This window comes from Trachurus japonicus, chromosome 11 (genome assembly GCF_045865225.1).
Source record: "Trachurus japonicus isolate A0001 chromosome 11, Traja_1.0".
Classification (NCBI taxonomy): domain Eukaryota; kingdom Metazoa; phylum Chordata; class Actinopteri; order Carangiformes; family Carangidae; genus Trachurus; species Trachurus japonicus.
In genome coordinates, this window is record NC_140917.1 from 12794783 (window position 1) to 12814885 (window position 20103).

At 40.8% G+C, this 20103-nt stretch overlaps 1 protein-coding gene across 1 annotated transcript; it reads right to left on the reverse strand.

The window, feature by feature from the left end:
* Window positions 1-693: 693 nt before the first annotated feature.
* stm (starmaker) lies at window positions 694-9892 on the reverse strand. The gene is made up of 15 exons (XM_085790213.1): window positions 9777-9892; window positions 8448-8506; window positions 7505-7522; window positions 7225-7263; window positions 6723-6758; window positions 6550-6588; window positions 6396-6431; window positions 6232-6279; window positions 4658-4687; window positions 3945-3983; window positions 3266-3673; window positions 2669-3178; window positions 1705-1761; window positions 1489-1538; window positions 694-1144 (listed from the first exon to the last, which is right to left on the reverse strand). Exons 1-14 carry the CDS (start codon window positions 9785-9787, stop codon window positions 1528-1530), a joined length of 1341 nt encoding a protein of 446 aa, XP_085646339.1. The 5' UTR covers window positions 9788-9892; the 3' UTR covers window positions 694-1144; window positions 1489-1527.
* Between the last annotated feature and the right edge of the window lie 10211 nt (window positions 9893-20103).

Consider the following 20103-nt stretch of genomic DNA (forward strand, 5'->3'; position numbering starts at 1 on the left):
CTGTTCAATACACTATGCAGCACAAATATGGAAAAATGCATTCAAAAACCCATAAATTAACAACTGCTATATTACAAATTTGACTGATTATAATAATACAACACAAAAACGTATAAAGTATATAGAACTTTGCTACCTACAAACATTTAAAGATTTGTATAATCAGTTTCTAGATATGTAATAACTATTTTTTTTATACTGGTTATTAGTTTATAAGTGTGTAACAACTGGTTTATTGTGCTGTATATTCTGTTTATAAATGTGTAATAATTGTCCTCTAAAAGACTAGAATACAGCTGTGATCTCTGTGTTTGCTATTATCTTTCGAATGGTTCCTCCTAACTTCTTCCAGTCAACTCTGAGCTAACTCTGCGCTAATCCCTCCTTTGGAAACCGACTGGATAAAAAATAATGAACAAAGGCAATATAGTGGAATACCTGGAATAATGTACAGTATGTCTTCATAGAAGTTGGGACAAATACATTTGCACACATATAAGACAGTTTGTGTACCAGTGATCTCAACCTTCACCGTGAGGCGTTCTGCAGATGTCCTGTAGAAGAACCAGACATGCTCCCTCTGCACAGTTCTGATCTCAAAGATGAAACAATATTTTACAGCACTGCACATTAATATCTGCAACAACAGTGTAACCTTTACAGATTTACAATAAAGACTCTGTTTCTGAACTCTGAGTTTCTGAAAGTTCAAACTTTATTAGCAATTCCTCTGTGTACAGACAATCATTTGTCTCTGACATCTTTGTTTTAAAAACAGTAATTAATGTTTGTAAAGTAAACGATGGACTGTATGTGCACACAGAGCAGATCTGAGATCAGCAGCTTTTTAGTGTTTCTGCATTAGACTGAAGACAAACAGACAGGCAGAGAGTGAGACAGGTTAAAGCACAGTATCAGAGAGGCAGACAGTTGATTGGTGGAAGAAAGATTTCTCATTCATTTTCATCACTAAAGCAGCCAGAGACTGGAAAACATAGACAAGCAATAAGGAATGAGCTGAGGAATAAAGACAATAGAGGGTGGACGGCTGAAGTTTAGTTGCAGTAAGCTTGTTGTTGTTGTTGTTGTTGTTGTTGTTGTTGTTGTCATGGCGACTGTATTCCACTGTGTGGTGGGCTTGGCTCTAACAGGAAAAAACACAGAAACCCGTGACTCGCAAACTGAGCTCAGTATCCGTCATGATCACGTCCCTGACCTGTCCTTCTAACAGCCCCTCCTGCAGAGGGATCAGAGCCTGAACAGGTCTGAACGGGGCCAAACAGTAGTGGGTGTACTCTGTTGTCATCTCTGCGTGCAAAACAAGTCTATAATTAGGAATTGATCACTGGAAAACACCACAGACAGACTGAAGATGAGTCAGAGCCTGAGGCGTATGTAACAGTATCATCTGCATAGAAACAGACAATGAAACTATGCATTTTAGTTTAAAGGTTTGTCTTCATCAGTCGTGACAGTGTGTAGTGATACCTGGAGTTGTTGAGCTTCCACAGGTCAGAGGCTGGGTGGCTAAACCATAGCTGCAGGGAGAAAACAAAGATTAAAAAAAGTTATTTTGGTTCATAAAAGAGGAAATAACCCCCTAAAGGACGGCCCCTCTACAACAGCATGATACAGAATTTGTCTCTGGAAGCTTCAGTTGTGACTGTGAGAGAGTGCAATGTCAAATTAGTGTGTGACCTTTACCCTCTGTGGTGGCTGGGTTGGAGTCATCAACTTGGTCGGATTGATCAGTAGTTGTTTCTGCAGCAAGAAACAACAACAAAATCCTCAGTTTTGTTGTTTATACAAAGGTTTCATTGTGTTTGGATTCTTCAAACTGACAGAATGACCTCTGAGATTGTGTCGACCCTTAGCACTACCCGTTCAAGGGTTCCAGGGTGCCATTCCGAAGGGCCGCCACTCCGAACGTTTACTTTAATTTGTCGGAATGCCGACCCTTAATTATTTATGGGAAAAGGGTGCCATTACGAACCTGAAAGAAAGGGTGCCATTCCGAACCTGAAAAAATCTTGAATGGTTTACGGCACGGAGTGAACAAGCCTAATTGCGGTGGTAGCGTAGTGGTGAGAGTATCTGCTTTTGACGCGGTGGATCAGGGTTCGACTCCCGGGGGAGATACATATTAACTGCGATTTTATTGGCCTCTACCTAACCTTTTTACTAAACTTAACCAACTCCTTTCTACATTGCCTAAACCTAACCAAAGCACAGAGCAAGGACATTTATTTTCAGCAGGAGTGCCGCGGCTGCATCAGACCATGGATGTAATGCATCAGACTCGCACCTGGGTGAAACTTTGGAGGCGGAGGGGGAGGGGCCGGTCGGGCGCTGTCCCCGCGGCGCGTCGTGTCCGTTAATATACATCCATGGTCGTGTCAAGCCGGGCAGGAAGTCAAACCACGAGAGAATCCGGTCAATTTTCAAAATAAAACACATTCGGAACGGCGGCCCCTCGGGAAGTTCGAAATGACGGACCTTCGGGAATTTTCGGACTGGCAGACCGTCGGAATGGCGGTCCTTCGGAATGGCGGTCGCCCCCCCCGTTCAAGAGTAGTTCTCTTGAATTTTAAAGGATCCCTGAATCCTCAATGAAAACAAAAAGCTTATGAAGTCTGACATCTTTTGTGTATTGTCAGTCACAGTTTACCTTCGGTGGAGTCTGAAGTATCCGAGTCCTCGGAGATTGCAGAATCATCTTCAATAATTTCATCCTCCTCCTCTTCTTCCTCCTCCCCCTCCCCGACCTCAGATTCATTGCTCTGATTGTCAGACTCACCAGCACTGTCTGCGTTGCTGTCTGCGTCAACGTCGTCACTGTCTGCGTTGCTGTCTGCATCTACATCGTCACTATCTGCTTTGCTGTCTGCATCTACATCGTCACTATCTGCTTTGCTGTCTGCATCTACATCGTCACTATCTGCTTTGCTGTCTGCATCTACATCGTCACTATCTGCTTTGCTGTCTGCATCTACATCGTCACTATCTGCTTTGCTGTCTGCGTCAACATCGTCACTGTCTGCGTCAACGTCGTCACTCTCTGCTTTACTGTCTGCATCTACATCGTCACTATCTGCGTTGCTGTCTGCGTCAACATCGTCACTGTCTGCTTTGCTGTCTGCGTCAACATCGTCACTGTCTGCTTTGCTGTCTGCGACTACTTCCTCACTGTCTGCGTTGCTGTCTGCATCTACATCGTCAGTGGTATCGCTGCTGTCTGCGTCAACATCGTCACTGTCTGCGTCACCATTGTCAGCGTCAGCCTCACTCAGGACGTCGCTGTCGTCATTGTCCTCAAGGGCGCTGTCATCAGTCACTTCGTCGCTGTCTCCCTCTTCTGACTCCTCCTTCTCTGACACATCAGTCTCTTCTGTTTCATCTGCCTCCTCCCCTACCACTTTATCATCCTCCTCCTCCTCTGCCGACTTCTCCTCCTCTGTACCCTTGCTGTCATCAGTCATCTCACTATCCCCCTGTTCTTCTGAGGTCTTGTCATCTTCAGGACTATCCTCTTCTTTCACATCATCCTCATCCTCGACCACATCACTATCGTTCATCTCAGATTCAGAGTTTAGGTCAACGTCCTCCTCAGTTTCAGTGCTTGACTTGTCATCGGAGGCATCGCTATCCTCAACAGTTTCGGCGCTGTCAGCATCTGAGGATTAAAGATATCGCACAGGTATCGGTTATTATCTGTTATCATGTTGCATCTGTCTAGTCAGTCTTTATCCAGGTAGGTCTAAGGTTTGAATCAGTCTTATACCAAAGAGTGAGATGTGTGTTTGACCAGAAACACTTGGTCTCGGTTCGGTTCACTTCAGGGAGGGGGGGTATGATCATGTGGACTGACTGTCCTCAGAGAGATATAAGTATTCTATATGTCTTTAATTTCAAACAAATCAGGTTAAACCCATTACGGCACTGACCGTCAGGGCCAGGTGTCTCAACTGACTCCAACGAGGGATCTGAAACAGAGAAGCAGACACATGATTACAGAACAATGAGTGAATTTCCTCTCAGTCTCACTCTGCTGCTTGTTTTAAAGGGATAATTCAACATTTTGGCAAATTGTCCCATTGCCATAATCCCTATAGTCATAGCAGTAGGTTTGTTACCTTTCATTGTCGGTGCAAGCTATTTTTAGAACGGCGGAGCAGAGCCGCGAGCTGCTCAGAGCTACGCTACGGAGGCTAATGGGATTTCTTGGTTTCCCTCATCAAACTCCTCAAATACATAATCCAGAAACTCCAACATGCTCTCGTGGCCTCGAAAACAACTCTGTCTCGCAACGTTCAGTTATTATCTCATAGCGCGGTTAATGTGCAGGTCACAACTTGTCCACCAGAGTGTGTTGGAGTTTCTGGATTATGTATTTGAGGAGTTTGATGAGGGAAACCAAGAAATCCCATTAGCCTCCATAGCGTAGCTCTGAGCAGCTCGCGGCTCTGCTCCGCCGTTCTAAAAATAGCTTGCAACGACAATTAAAGGTAATGAACCTACTGCTAAGACTATAGGGATTATGGCAATGGGCCAATTTGCCAAAATGTTGAACTATCCCTTTAAGTTCAGAAGAAAGAAACATGGACACCATCAACGTTAAATTGAAGGCAGACAGACAGGTGAATGGACAATGAATTACCTTCTGTTGGTTCGGCAGAGTCGACATCAACTGTGGAGACAAATCATAAGGATGTGATGTGACGATGCCACATAGTGACAGTATTATACTGTCATAATATCACATACACATACACACTGTTTACAAATGTAGGCATGAAACAACGTGATACCTGAAATACAATTCAACACCGTATAACTTGAAGTGTTAGTGTTGTATTGTGTAGAAGCACAGGTCAATAGTGTTGGTAGAATAGAAAATATGATTACAGTACTTAGAGTAGTTGAAGCTGTAGTATCTGTAATAATAATTGTAGTATAGATAGCACTACAGTTGGTGTGTTCTTTCTCTGTGTTCGGGATTCATTAGTGTGAGATCAATACTTAATGATTCAACTTTTGTGATATTGCTATGTGCCGATCAGACTCCTTTGTGTTTATTTCTGCAGAGTCATGCAGTATATTAAAGCAGAAGTAAGCGTAATGTTTGTGTTAATATAAGTCTTAAATAGTTATATCTTTCGACGGCAATGACTTATATAGAGTGTTTGGTCTGAAACACGGGTCTGTCAGTCACTCTGCTCTGCTGTAAGCCGAGGAGAAAACTTTCTTTGTATCCTACAACCTTTATCCAATGAGGAGAGAGAACGGCATAAAGGGCCGGTCCTCTCTGTGTGTGCAGCCAAGGGATGCGCGTGAATGTGGTGACGTACGGACGAGGGCGGGGACTGCTAACTCCATCGGCTGACAAGAAGTTAGCCAAAACGACCGGATCGCTTACTTCTGCTTTAATAATGATGCAGAGGTTCATGCAGTATAAATAACAGCCACACCAGCCTCTCAATCATGTAAATTAAAATGTTCTTTCTTCTAAAAAAATTATGTTTTTGAATCAAGAAGTTCAGCTGATGACATTTTGTACAAATACATTCAGGAAAAGACGTTTGACAGCATAAAAACTAAGCAGTCACGTTGTATTTTCTTCTTCCTCTTCTCACCTTTTGTTAATGTACAAACTGTAGACTGAACTTTACTGTAGTTATTCCTACAGAAATTGGAGCAACTGCCCACAGGGAAGTAAAAGACAATAACATATCAGGTTGTCAATCTGTGAACGAAACACCTTCAGTCCAGCAGGGATCTGGAAAAACATTTCCTTGTCTGTTTGCGAAGAATTTATGTTCCTCATTCTTTCTGGGGTTTAGTGTGAGTTTATTTCCTCTCAGTCTCACTCTGCTGTTTGATTGAGGCTCAGATAATAGAGGCTCTGATGTCATCAATGTAAAACGACAAATAGAAGAAGGAAGAAGGAAACGGAGAGTTTACGTTCAACCTCATCTGCAGAGTTGATGCTGGTGTTATCAGCAGAGATTAAGAAATACATGTCGATGTTTCACACACATCATGGCACATGGTCAGTAGTAATATTGACAGGACAGATGCTGAAAGAGTCTCTTTGTGGTGGTTCTCTATGTCTTTGTGGTGGTTCTGTGTCTTTTTGTGGTGGTTTTGCCTCTTTCTGGCCTTATCCTTAATTGTTCTGCTCAGTAACCTGCCTCCGATCTGGATACCAAAGACTGAAAATGTTGTTCTCACCATCAGCGCTGTCTGGTTCCTCCAACATTGAGTCTTCTCCATCACTGTCTGAAGTTTACACACAAAAAACAACTGTAAGAAACTACAAGTGTGAAATAAAACATGAAAACAAGGAAATGAGACATTTAAACTGTATCGTAATTAAACGGATGTGAAACACTGACCTGGTGAATCAGTCGTCTCCTCTGACTCTGGGGGAGCTGAAACGCACAGACGGGGAAACAGACAGGTGAAGGTCAGATCACAGCAGGCAGGACATTAGACAGGTAAGGGACAGACAGGTCAAGAAACATGAAATGAAACACGCAGGTGAGTTACCTTCAGTCTGTTCAACGGAGTCGGAGCTGGCAGGAGTGTCTATGGAGGCGAACAGATATGTACATTTAATAATGGCACAACACACACTATATTTATACTACATTATATAGTGTGTGTTGTGCCTTTAATGTGTGTATGCCGTGTGTGTCTAGTGTGCGTGGTGGTGTTGTTACCTGGCTGCACAGTCACAGGTGCATCTGTTGTTAATCCTACAGCAGATACAACAGAGGAGATGTAACAGCAGCTCCACACTCGTTTTATCTTTCACTCATTTGTCCCTCAGTTTGAACTAAATGTAACGCACAATCTCAACCACAGCGCCACCATCTGGACTCGTTTTTCATGCAGCTATTGGGCCACCTACACAGTCCCCATTCATTCATTCCAGCTCACAGCAATTTGAGCCAAAGCAGCTGCTGAATAATAACAAGAATGATGCTAATAATGATAATAATAAGATTCTCCAGTGTCCAGTCGCTCTCTCCTGATTTGTCTCTCATTCTTTCCTTCTCCCTATATATATATAGGCATTAAAAAAAACAAAACTATATGAAAATAAATAATGATAATAATTACCCAAGAACTACAACAACATGAGCTATGTATTATTATTATTATTATTATTATTATTATTATTATTATTATTATATGTGTGTGTGTGTGTGTGTGTCTTACCATTAAGGTGGGCCAGCAATGCTGCACTTCTGTCTGAATCGAAACAAACACACATGTTTTTTTTAGTTTTTAAAGCAATTTTTTAAAGAAACAAACACTTTGTCTCAACAATCAACAGTGAACTGTGGCTGTAATGACCTGTGCGGCCTCTAGAGGATGCTGTCACTGCTAGTCTGACCAAACAAATCTGCTGCACTCTGATTGGCTACTGCAACTTTAAAGGACTTTAAAAAAGATTTTTTTACTGTAAACTTTAAAACTGTAAATGGTTGATATTTACCATCATCTGTATTTCCATCTGCAACACAAAAAACACAAGATTAGAGACAAGTGAGATATATAGAGAGAGTCAGAGAAACAAAGAAAGAGATTTGGTCAGAGACGGACAGACAAGACAAACACGACAGACAGTCAGAAAGAGAGAAAGAGAAAGAGTCAGAGAAACAAAGAGAGAGACAGAAAGAGAGAGATTGAAAGAGAAAGAGAGAGTCAGAGGAATAAAGAGAGAGAGAGAGAGACAGACAGGCAGTCAGAAAGAGAAAGATTGAAAGAGAGAGAATCAGAGAAACAGAAACAGACAGAACAACAGACAGACGATGTGTCATCTCTACATAATTTCTTTGTTATGTTAATTTAGTCATTGATGTATTATTAGTAATTAAAAAGTAATAATTTATTAAGTCATTATAGTTAGACACAGTCTTTGATTTTAGCATCAATCCAGCAGTCATTGTCATTTAAAGACAAAACTGTAAATATAGGGTTAGGGTTAGGGTTAGATGTCTCCTTATAGTTTCATCTAATCTGATTGTGTATTCATGTCACAAAAATGATTCAGTTATTCTTTATAGGGGATTACATCATCTTATGATTAACAACAATAATCAGTAGTAACAGACTAATAAAGATATTTTACAGCCTGGTCAGATTTCTTTTCTATAACCTGGACACAGACTCAATAAATATGAATTATTGTCACTGTTAAATATTAATGAAGAAATGACAAATAACTATAAATCCAAAATTTCTCACAAACAAATCAAGATCAATTTATTTGCACAGTTTCCATTCAGGACAACAAGCAGCCATCTTAAAATGGGAGGGGCCATGAGCTGGCGACCAATCAGTTCACCCGGTGCGTGTTCATGTGGGACGAGGTGATTGGTCGGCGTGCTGCTACACAGGTTCTCCTGTTATTGATCACCTGTGACGTCACTGCTTACCTGGTACCGGAGCCGCCCGGGAAACAGCAACAAGTGCAGCAAGCAGCAACACTGCACACCTGTAACACACACACACACACACACACACACACACACACACACACACACACACACACACACACACACACACACACACACACACACACACACACACACACAGAAACAGAAACTTGCATTAGTTTTAAATTTGAAGCAAATAGGTTGATTTGACTGTAGCTTCTTTGCATTTAGTTTTGCATGCTGCGTACAGGAAGAGAGAAGGACCAAACTGACTACAAAATATTAAATAAAAGTCAACATTTAAAAAAAAAAAAGGTAAAAAAAAAAAGTCAAATCTTTCTGTCTTGGACAACAGAAATCTCAAAAATATTAAATTATGAACACAAATAACAAAAACTGATGGAAGAGTGAATAATATAAATGAAAAGAACCAGTGAAGAAGGTAAAGAATAAAAATAATGGATGTAAATTATCTAAAAAACAAAACAAAAGAAGAATAAAGAATAAAAGATTGCTGTCAAATAAAGCCGAGAATGTGGGGAACATGGGCTAAAGCATAACACGACAAAGGTAAAGTGATGAATGTCAGGTGTGTGCTGAGTGGCATGTGGGTGAAACCAGTCTTTAGCCTGAAGGGGTTAAATGACTTTCTTTCTTTGTGCTTCCTCCACAGGAAGAAAAAAGAAAAAAGAAACAAAACAAAGCGTCTGTTCTTTTCCAACGTATAGAGAGAGAGAGAGAGAGAGAGAAAGGAGCTGCGAGAGCAAAAGCGTCTCGGGTCCTCACAGGAGACTGAAAAGCTTTAAGGTTCATAATGAGAGTCGAGTGTCGGGTGGAAACCCAGAGAAGAGTTGCTGCTTTATCCCGAGTCCTTCTGCGGGACCGGCCCACAGCAGACACACACACACACACACACACACACACACACACACACACACACACACACACACACACACACACACACACACACACACACACACACACACACACACACACACACACACCAGTCAGCAAATAAACACCTATACTGTTGTCAGGCCTCGACACCAGCACGAGACTGTTGAAAACATTTAGTTTCATTGTTGTTAGAATTAGTTTCAACATAAAGTCTGATTCTGAATCACATGTTAAAAAAAAAACTTTAGGTCATCAGGTGTTTGTGCTGCAGAAAGTTCAAGGCTCAGATATTTAGCTGATTATAGCAACAGTGAAAATGTGACAGAGACGTCGACCTGCAGCTGTGACATAGATTAAATGTTTTTTTTTTTTTATTTACCTCTGAATCATTAGAAATAAAATCCTGAAGTGAATCATGGACCTTGAACTCACCGTGGGAGCATGATGTCGTTGTTGTTGTTGTTGTTGTTGTTGTTGTTATTCAGCAGCAGCAAAAAAGAAAACCCAACTCAACTTAATGGAATGAAATTGACGAGTTTGTTGAGTTTCTGAACTCGACTGATGAGAGCAGCAGGTTTTATACTCAGCTCCTCCTCCTCCTCCACCACCTCCTCCTCCTCTTCCTCCTCCTCCTCCTCCTCCTCCTCCCATCACCACACTGTCTGTCCACACTCACTTAAACGCTGTTTGATCACTTCGACTGATTCAATCAATTTCAGATAAAGGTAAAAACGACCAGAACCAGCAGCTGCTATTAGATCCACTCTGTTTGTTTACTTCATTCAGTTCAATCCAGACTGAAACCAGATTTAAATGTAAAATCTGGGTTTAGACTAAAAATGGGAAAACCTATCCAGTTAAAATGAGATTAAAGTCAAGATACAACATCATGTGAAGATAAAGACCTAGATTTGATTTTAATAATCTTAAAAGTAAAGACGTCAACTGAGCAGTTACATCATCATCATCATCACCATTATCACATGTGTGTGTGAGAAACTGCATATGTCACAGACAGTCACTGCACATTTATTACTGCTGTGTTTCATCCACAGCAGATCTCAGGTCAGATAATGGAGAAGAAGTGGTTTACACTGGATTTATATTAAAGACAAAACACATTGAATTTAATAAATGAAAATCTTAACAATATTGATGATGACTCTTTAATCATGCCAGATTTATACTAGGGTTTATTTCGGGCGGATTCATACTAGATTTGTTCCAGATTTAAAGTAAATCAAAACCAGTTTAATAGCAGGTTTTATTCCAGAGTTATATCAGATTTAAAACAGATGTAGTTTCAGATTTATATCAGATTCACAGCAGGCATGTTTCAGAAGAGAAGCTTCTCAACATTTTTTATTGTAACCATGAAGGAAATTGGCAAGTCTCACTGTAAGTTAACCACACACACACCTTTCCTAACAGGAAATGTTTAAAAATCTGTATGTGTTTACTTGTAAGCGCGTGCATGTGTGTGTGTGTGTGTGTGTGTGTTCGTGTGTGTCTGTACAATGAATGGTCTGAAGAACTGGTTGGACGACCAGTCCCAGAAACACAAAGAGCTGATGTGGAGGAGTGTGTTCGAGCATTAGAACATGTGTTCATGATGTTAAGAATACACAGGTTACCTAATTTTCTACTGATGACACACACACACACACACACACACACACACACACACACACACACACACACACACACACACCCTCAAATTCCAGACAGAACGACCTGTGTTGAAATTACCACGATCCATTTATTAGTCATATGAATACTTATACTTTGTCTTCTTCCTCCTAATTTCCACGGGCTCCTGTAGACTCTCCATTTGTCTATCCCAGACTCAACATGTTTGACATTTGAGAACAAAATTCTCACCGACAATACATTTGAGGTGTATATAACGCTGAAACACGTATGGTACACTGTGACTGAGGTTGTGTGTTCGCAGCACATTGTGACAGGGATACTATTGTTTAGCTATATTGTCATGCAAATCTTAATGACTGTAAACCTGCACAGTAACAGAGCGGAGGTTCATGTGCACTCTAGTCTGCACACACTTCTTCTTTAACAAAATCAAGTTTTTCTGCCTGTACCAGACAAAACAAGATCCATTTATTCATAGAATTCAGAATTTTATTGTTTTTAAAGCAGAACAAAGTCGATGAAAAGGATTTTGACAAACATTTTTCAGACAGATCCAGGCCTGAAAATGTCTGGAATCAATTATGCTTAATGATTTAATAGGCTAATATAAAATAATGCACATGGGTCCTTATGTGACTTTCATTAAACCTCTTTTTAACATTGTGTGTTGGTTAATCTGTGAATAACCTGAGTGGGAAACATTCTGAACATTCAGACCTAATTGGATGAGCTGTGAACCGGACCGACCACATTCACGTTAAAATCAGCAGAAGGAGCTGATGGGAACTGAACGGCTGCAGGGTTCAACATGGAGGACCAGCATGATGTCACAGACAGGACCCTAAAAACCCCGATGTCCAGTCAGACTGGATCCGTCCGGTAGGAAGTCATCATGGCAAACATCTGCCACATACCAGAGGGAATATACACAGTTGCCCATAAAGTTGTAATTTTTTTTAAACCTCTTCTAATGACATGATTGTGACAATATGATTTATTTTAAACAGATAATATCTATCTCAAAACTCCATTGATCAATCTCTTCCAAACATATTACTGTGAAAATTAAACCGCAATTCACCTTTATAATAGTAATAAAAAGAAGAATGGGTCTGAAAACAAAACAAACAACTTTATGGGCAACAGTGTATATACTGCGTGTAGGCTACACATATGAATGTGTGAGATGTGGTTCCTGAAATGTTGTCAAACTGAAAACAAACAAATATGATAATCAATATCTATGTATTACTCTTCATCGGTTTGTTTGAATCTGTGATTTAAAATGTTTGTGATTCCATCCTGTTTCTTTGTTTCATTTTCAGTTTTTAAAAAAAAAGACATCTATCATATTATGAATATTATCAATATGTCGGATCCACTTCAGACTTGTTGTGTTGCTGAGGAGTGAGGAGGTGTAACATGGGCTGTGAAGGTTTTTTGCACAAGTGGTTGTGGAAAGCCGGACCCTTAAAGGGATCTTCACCTAAAATCAATAATTCACCAATTTTCTACTCACCGTCATGCCAAGGAAGGGTTTGGAGAACTTTCAGAGTCATCAAAACGCTTTTGGAGTTCCAGGGGGGGTCCGGCTGGCAACGGATTCTCATATAATGGCGGCAGATAGAGTTCACTTTTGAATTGTCCAAAACACACACTATGAAACATCAGTTCGTTTGTCGTTGTAAACCATTGGATGTCTGATGTAAGCACGGAAGAACATCTTGCAGCAAAGCTTGCACAGCCACTGGGAGCTACTGCTACAACAAGGCTAAAAACAGAGATCAGATTATTTTTTTCCGAACAAATTTTTCATGCCGCGGCTTCAGGACACTTGGGTCAGTACGGATGAGCAGTGTGGAGGTATTTGGATGTTTCATAGTGTGTGTTTTGGACGATTCAAAAGTGAACTCTATCCGCCGCCATTATATGAAAATCCGTTGCCAGTCGGACCCCCCCTGGAACTCCAAAAGCGTTTTGATGACTCAGAAAGTTCTCCAAACCCTTCCTTGGCATGACGGTGAGTAGAAAATTGGTGAATTACCAATTTTGGGTGAAGTATCCCTTTAAATAAATTGTGATGTCATCAGTGAGGCGTGTGTGTGTGTTGTGTTAATGTGTGTGTCCACTGTGCTGTATTTCCTTTGCAGTGACAGTTTCTGGGAAAGCCTGTGAACTCACTGAACGGGAAACCTTTTTTTTTCTGTTGTGTTTGGTTGTGTTGTTTTCAGTAACCTGCTTCCTGCTGAGCTCTGACTCAGTCCAGTTTTCATCGCTGTTGTTCTGCTGTGATTGTTAAATAAAAACACGATGCAAATTAAAACAAAACTTGTATAACTAGAATCTCTGAATTTTGTGTGTTTGCTTCCGCCAAACTCACCTAAAATATGTGTTGAGTCACTGTGACCTTGAGTTTTAACCTTTGGTACGAGTGGACATTTGCTCCAAATCTAGCTAAAGACGGACGGAAGCTGAAAACAAGATGGCTCCACACTGATCTTGGTGAGAAGGAATGACACCAAACAAACAAACAGAATATCTGAGTGAAAACAAACAACACAAGGAAAAATAAATAGAATGAAAAAATAATAAATAAGACTAATAACAGGTGTTACAGTCAGTATAAGGACATTACTGACAGAGGTTGCTGACTGGTTTACAGCCACTTCTGACTGTTGAAGACACAGTGATACTGACTGACTGTTGATGAGGCCGTGATGTTGACTGACTTAGGCCCTGTTCACGGCAAAATATTTCATCGGATGTGCCTTTCGTTTAGACGGCGACAGCGTTTTGGGGGCTTGAAAACAGAACAAAGTGAAACCACCCTCCAGAGTGGAAATCTTAAAAACGCTCCGCTGTTGCGTCCCCATGTAAAAGGGTGAAAATGCAAAAGTCTGCTCCCATTGCTATGACCTGAGGAGGGCAGCATTGCGATGGCCGGCGTACAGCCTGCCGGAAATCAAGAAGAAGAGGAAGAAGAAGAAGTGGAAAAAATTCTGGGTTGTAGACACAAGGGGGTGGATCGGACTACACGCAGGCGTAGCTCACAGTCGGCCATATGAGGACGGGCAACTTGCTCTGACTCTGGCTGCAGTTACAGTGCAGTAGATAGGTGATCCAGTCATCTGCACTAAAAAAAACGATTCATAACTCTGTGAAAAATAAATCAGTATGTAGCTATTACTTATTATTATTGCATAATGTCACTATAATGTTACTTTTACCAAAAAAAATACATTATTAAAATTATCCGTGATTCTAAATATGCTGCATCATAACTGCATAGACGTTCATAAAAATCAAACTGAGCAAGTTCTGGTCATTATAGCAGAACATGCAACATAGGCTTAATGCTCTGAAGGAGAGAGTTGCCCGTCCCAAGATGGCCGCCGTACTGGCTACGCTTTGTCATTGGGAAACAGCTGCGGGTGAGTCATCTAGTCTTCTTATATATATCTATGTGTAGACAGGTTGTGGCTAGATGGCGTGGTACATGAGCTGCAGGAAGTGACGTAGAATCTTACCAAATCTCGTCGAGGACTCCCGACTGGTTAAGTTTAGTAAAACTGACATGTCCAGGTGTAAAAAAGGGGGGAAAAAAGCAAAAAGTAAGTGAAGCCATTGGTTGGGTTTAGGCACAGATAAGTAGAGATTGCATGTTTTCTAGGACGTCACTTCCTGCAGCTCATGTACGCCATCTAGCAACAACCTTGTACACAGGCGTGCAGACTTGGTGGTGTTGTGTGTTGTGTGGCACACTGCCACCTAGGTGCCTGGTGTGCATACAACATTGAATTCCACAGACTTTTGCATCACCATATGCAGAGATGGCAAAAGTACCCAGATTCTTTACTCGAGTAGAAGTAAAAGTACCTCTGTAAAAAACGACTTAAGTAAAAGTGAAAGTACTGATCCAAATATCTACTCAAGTAAAAGTAAAAAGTACAGGCTCTGAACTTTACTCAAAAGTATTATTAAAAGTAAAAAGTATTTCCATTGCACGATTCACTGCAAAGCAAATAACCACACGATAATTCATCTTGAATCCATTTCATCAATGTTATTGTTCACATTGCCTAAGTTTACCTGCCGGACACAAAATGTATCCTAATGTACTTCACTATGGTGAATCGTAGGCATTTGTATTGTACACAGAGGTGGCAAAAGTACTCATATTCTGTACTTAAAGCAGAAGTAAGCGATCCGGTCGTTTTGGCTAATGCTGCGTTCCAGGCAGGCTTTTGAAACAACACTTACGACTTTGTAGCGTTCCAGGCAACCAACTCGTGTTTCTCCGACCTGTTTTACCTGTGAAAGTCACTATAACGGCCACTCGTAACTTCTGACCCGTGAACTTGTACCAGATCGAACTGGTACGACTTCACAGGTCAGAAAAACACGAGTTACGGGTTGCCTTGAACGCACCATAACGTCTTGTCAGCAGATGGAGTTAGCAGCCCCCGCCCTCGTCATGGATCTATTGGTCCTCGTCCCTACGTCACCACATTCAGGCGCATCCCTTGGCTGCACACACAGAGAGGACTGCCCCTTTATGCCGTTCTCTCTCCTCATTGGCTAAAACTTGTAGGATACGAGAAAAGTTTTCTCCTCGGCTCAGAGCAGAGCAGAGTGACTGACAGACCCGTGTTTCAGACCAAACACTCTATATAAGTGATTGCTGTCGGAAGATACAACTATTTAAGACTTATATTAACACAAAAATATCGCTTACTTCTGCTTTAAGTAAAAGTAAGAAAGTACAGGCCGTTAATGAAACCTACATCATTTGATAATTTTGTTAAACAAAAAAAGTTCAGACAGAATTATCAAGATTGAACTGACCAGAGGCAGTGTTTCCCAACGTTTGGGCCGCCACAGACTCTCACAAAATAATAACAATAAGAATTTTTAAACAGCGTTTCATCACCTCTCATCTCTGCCAGTCAGTCCACCTGCCGTCTCTCTCGCACCACACGTACACGTACGCGCACACACGCGCGCACACGTACACACAGACACGGGCGCATGGACAGGTTGCGCTTTGCCGCTCGTAAACGATAAATGCGCTATATTGCGCAGATTGTACAGTGTTCAACCCCCCCGTCGGATAGTCCGACCACCATCGCTTCCTTCCTCCATGCTGCTGCCTCCATGTCCCTGCTACAAGTTGGTAACTCGGTTCTCTCTCTACCGCCCCCCCTCCCTCCTCCCTCTTCTTCTCCCTCTTTCCCTCTCTAGTTCGTCACGTCTTTTACCGGTGCTTTTACGTCGTGTCAAAAAAAAAGTAACGAGCCTGTTTTTACAATGTAAGGAGTAGAAAGTACATATTTTTGCGTATAAATGTAGGGAGTAAAAGTAAAAAGTCGTCAGAAAAATAAATACTCAAGTAAAGTACAGATACCTGAAAAATCTACTTAAGTACAGTAACGAAGTATTTGTACTTCGTTACTTGCCACCTCTGACCATATGCACGCAGATTTCCACCCCAAAAATGCCCTAAAAATCTAAACGCAAAATAAAAAGTGAGAACGCAACTTTTCTGTTCAGACGGTTTCCGTGTAAACGTAGCCGACGAGACTTTGATGTTGACCTTTCTGACTGTTGTTGATGAAACAGTGATACTGACTGACTGTTGATGAGACTGATTCACCGCCCGTCTGGAAAATGAAAACACGGAGAAACAAAGTGAAACCCTGAACCCAGATCAGTTTTAACAGAATGAGCTGGAAGGTCGACTGAGGACAGAAAACACAGAACAAAAAGACTGAAGTAAATCTGCCAGTGTTACTGGGTGCGTGTGTGTTAGCATGCTAACAGCCTCTAATGAGGTGTGTGTATTCACTGCAGTTTGATGAATTAGTTTAACAACAACAGCAGCTGTTTCCAAAGACAAATACAGTCTCAGCCTAACGCCGAACTTTTTCTGTATGTTCAATTAAAGTTCAGATAAACTTAATTAACAAGACACCAGTTTATGACATCATGTAAAAAAAACACAGGTTGGGCTACTCAATATCGTATATCGCACGAGTCAGCATGTGCACACAGAAACAGCCTGTGCAATGAAATATCAGGTCTTATCATCAGGTCTTCTTCTCCACTACCTCTTCACAGAGGCAAACAAAGGGAGAAAGAAAAGGAGGGAAAAACTATAACATAATAAAGTCATGCAAATGAACTAGAACATTTACTTGCAGAAATTTTGAGAGTAACCCATCTATCTCCTTACAGACAGGTAAACAAGTTTTACTTAGTCATAGGTCACAACACACAGGAACAATACAGTAGGCTATAGATGTCCTCATTCACTGTGAGAGGAGGACATTATTGCTGCCTGTCATGGGGTGTGTTTGGGTGTTTAACTTATAATTATAAAATGACTGCAGGCTAGCACCACCGTTCATGTGTGTGTGTGTGTGTGTGAATCAGTTCGTTTACATGCACAGCTTAATAGAGCGATGCTCAAAATTCGATTTTGGCATCTAACTGGACTTCTGTCCTTGTCCCAGTTTACATGCAACAGGGAAAATTGAATATGTCCGCCTCCTGGGTTCATACCACCTGTCCTTTTGACTTTTCTGTCACTGAGAAAAAACTAAATATAAACAACATAATAAGCTTAATACATTTTCAACTATACCAGACGCGCTGGGCCGGGTTCGGACTGAGAATAGGATACAAATGATGGTCCACGGGCTTCCTTTCTCTCTCTCTCTTTTTTAAAAATAAAACACAACCCCTCGCTGGTTGCACAAAATGCACTGAATCGGCGCTGAGTCTGACGTCGTTTTTTTTTCTTTACTTGGCCAGGTTCGGGCGGCTTCTCTGCTCCACTTTGTGACGTCTCTACTGTTGTGGAGCATACGCACATGCGTTGTCCAGTTTCAGTCCGATTAAAGCGTTTACATGCCAGAGAAAATCGAATTCCAATCGCATTATCTGGGTGTCTTAATCGTGTTGGAGAACGCCGATATTAGTCGGACTAACGCGTTTACACGCACTTCAGTTGTCCAGTTATTATCCAGTCGGATTAAGGCAATTATTTGATTTTCTCAAGTGTCATGTAGACGCACTGACTGGGTCAGAAATATCAATGAAATAGTTGATAAACTGCAGATATATGAGAGGAGTCCCTAATTCATGAATTGGTCTCAGCTGTGGCTCTGGTCTGAGACTCAGAGGTTGCCACAGTAACTGGAGGGGTTAACACGACGACAGACAGATCTTAGGTGGAGGGTATTATATTTGGGCTTATTGTGACTAAATGGTAGCTCCTATCAGAACTAGAAGCAGACCGTGAGCGTCCAGAGGCCTTCCCGAAGACGTTGACATGTTTTTGGTGTTTCTAGAGTTAATATTGTGGAAACCCTTGTGAGCTAAAAGAACGAGGCGCTTCTGCGTTTCTCTGGCGATTGGCTTTTGTATTGGAGTTAATGGGCAGCTGGACGGGACTGGTCTCACTCAGAGGTTCATAGTTCGAATTCTATGGGTGTCTCTGCTTATTGGAGCACGTTGTGTGGAGGACAATAATAATAATAATAATAAACTTTATTTATATAGCACTTTTCAAAACAAATGTTACAAAGTGCTTTCCAGTAAAAACAATTAAAATGACAACAAAGACAAATTAAGTGACATCAAATAAAATCAGGGAAGGCCTTTAGATAGAAGTGCGTTTTGAGTAGGGATTTAAAACAAGCTACTGATGAAGCTAACAATAAGTTGTGTATGGTAAAAATGATGTGTATGGAGTGTAATTTGTGGTCGGGGGCATTGTGTAAAGAGAAAAAATCAAACACTCTACTACACTCTATCCCATGACGTCACCCACTTCAGCCTCAACATTGCGTTCTATACACACTCATTATAATTTCAAAATAATTTCTCCAACAATTGTCACGATTGTTAAACAGTAATTGGTCAAAAACAATAAAACCAATCAAAATGTGGAAAACCACATTCATAGACTAGACTTTTGTCTACATTTTGAAGTTTAAATGGAGTCTCTAGGTGAAAGCATGCCGAAGCAGTGGATGTTTAAAGAAGTGAAATATTTTTTCTGTTCTTTCACCCCCTCTCAATAATTGGAAATGTCATAATTTGTCACACAAAAAGCCACACGTTTTGATATATAATTTGCCTTTGCCTCTCAAAACTTTAGGATGATTGAATGATCAGAATTTGGTACGGAAGATGAATATTGATGATAAGAAACAGACAGGATAACAACTTGCAGCAGAGCCTTGGCACTAAAACACAGCTGATGCTTAGTGGATGAGGATGAGGAATCAATTCCACAGCAAGAATCAGGTCTGTGATATGATGAATGGCTCTTCTGCTGTTTTTACTTTTTAATTACACAATTACAATAAAAATGGTTAACACCATTTCCCCAATATCACACATAACAATATGTTCAGAATTGATTCTTTAAGTTATCTTTAAGCGAAATGAATTACTGTTTTATTCGTGTTTGACTCTTTTACTGTCATTCATTTCCCGTTTGACTGGTTTGTTATGTGTAACATTAGCACCCTCTGCTGGGCTCCAGTGGCCCTACACATTACCAGCCGGCTAAACAGCATCCTCTGATAAAGTCCTATTTATTGGTAAAATAATTATCATAACTGTTATTCTTGTTATAATGCTGGGCCTGACTGATCAATAATCAAATGTCCTCAGAGGCCCCTGTTGTGTTTTATGATTAAGTTTGTCATAATGTATTTACAGCCTGTCAGGTGTGTTCTGGTTGGTTCAAAGGTGAAGAACCTGAGATGAATCACTGTTAATAAAGTTCTTCAGATTTAACAGTGTGATTTTCTTTTCAGTTTAACTTTATTAAAATACAACAAAAGGAACAAACTGGCAAATGAAGGAAAGTAAAAACACATGAAACAGATTAACAGATTTAATACTCTGAGGTCTGAAAGAGCCCAGGGGCCGAAATCATGCAGGGAAGACCCTGATGACAAACTGAGGAGAAACTGGAAATGGAGAAATCTGAAAACCGTGTTTCAACCACAAACATTCAGAGATGAATCACAAATTTAAATTAATCTCCTGAACATGTGGTTGATTTTCTTCTGTCACCGGTGTAAGTGTC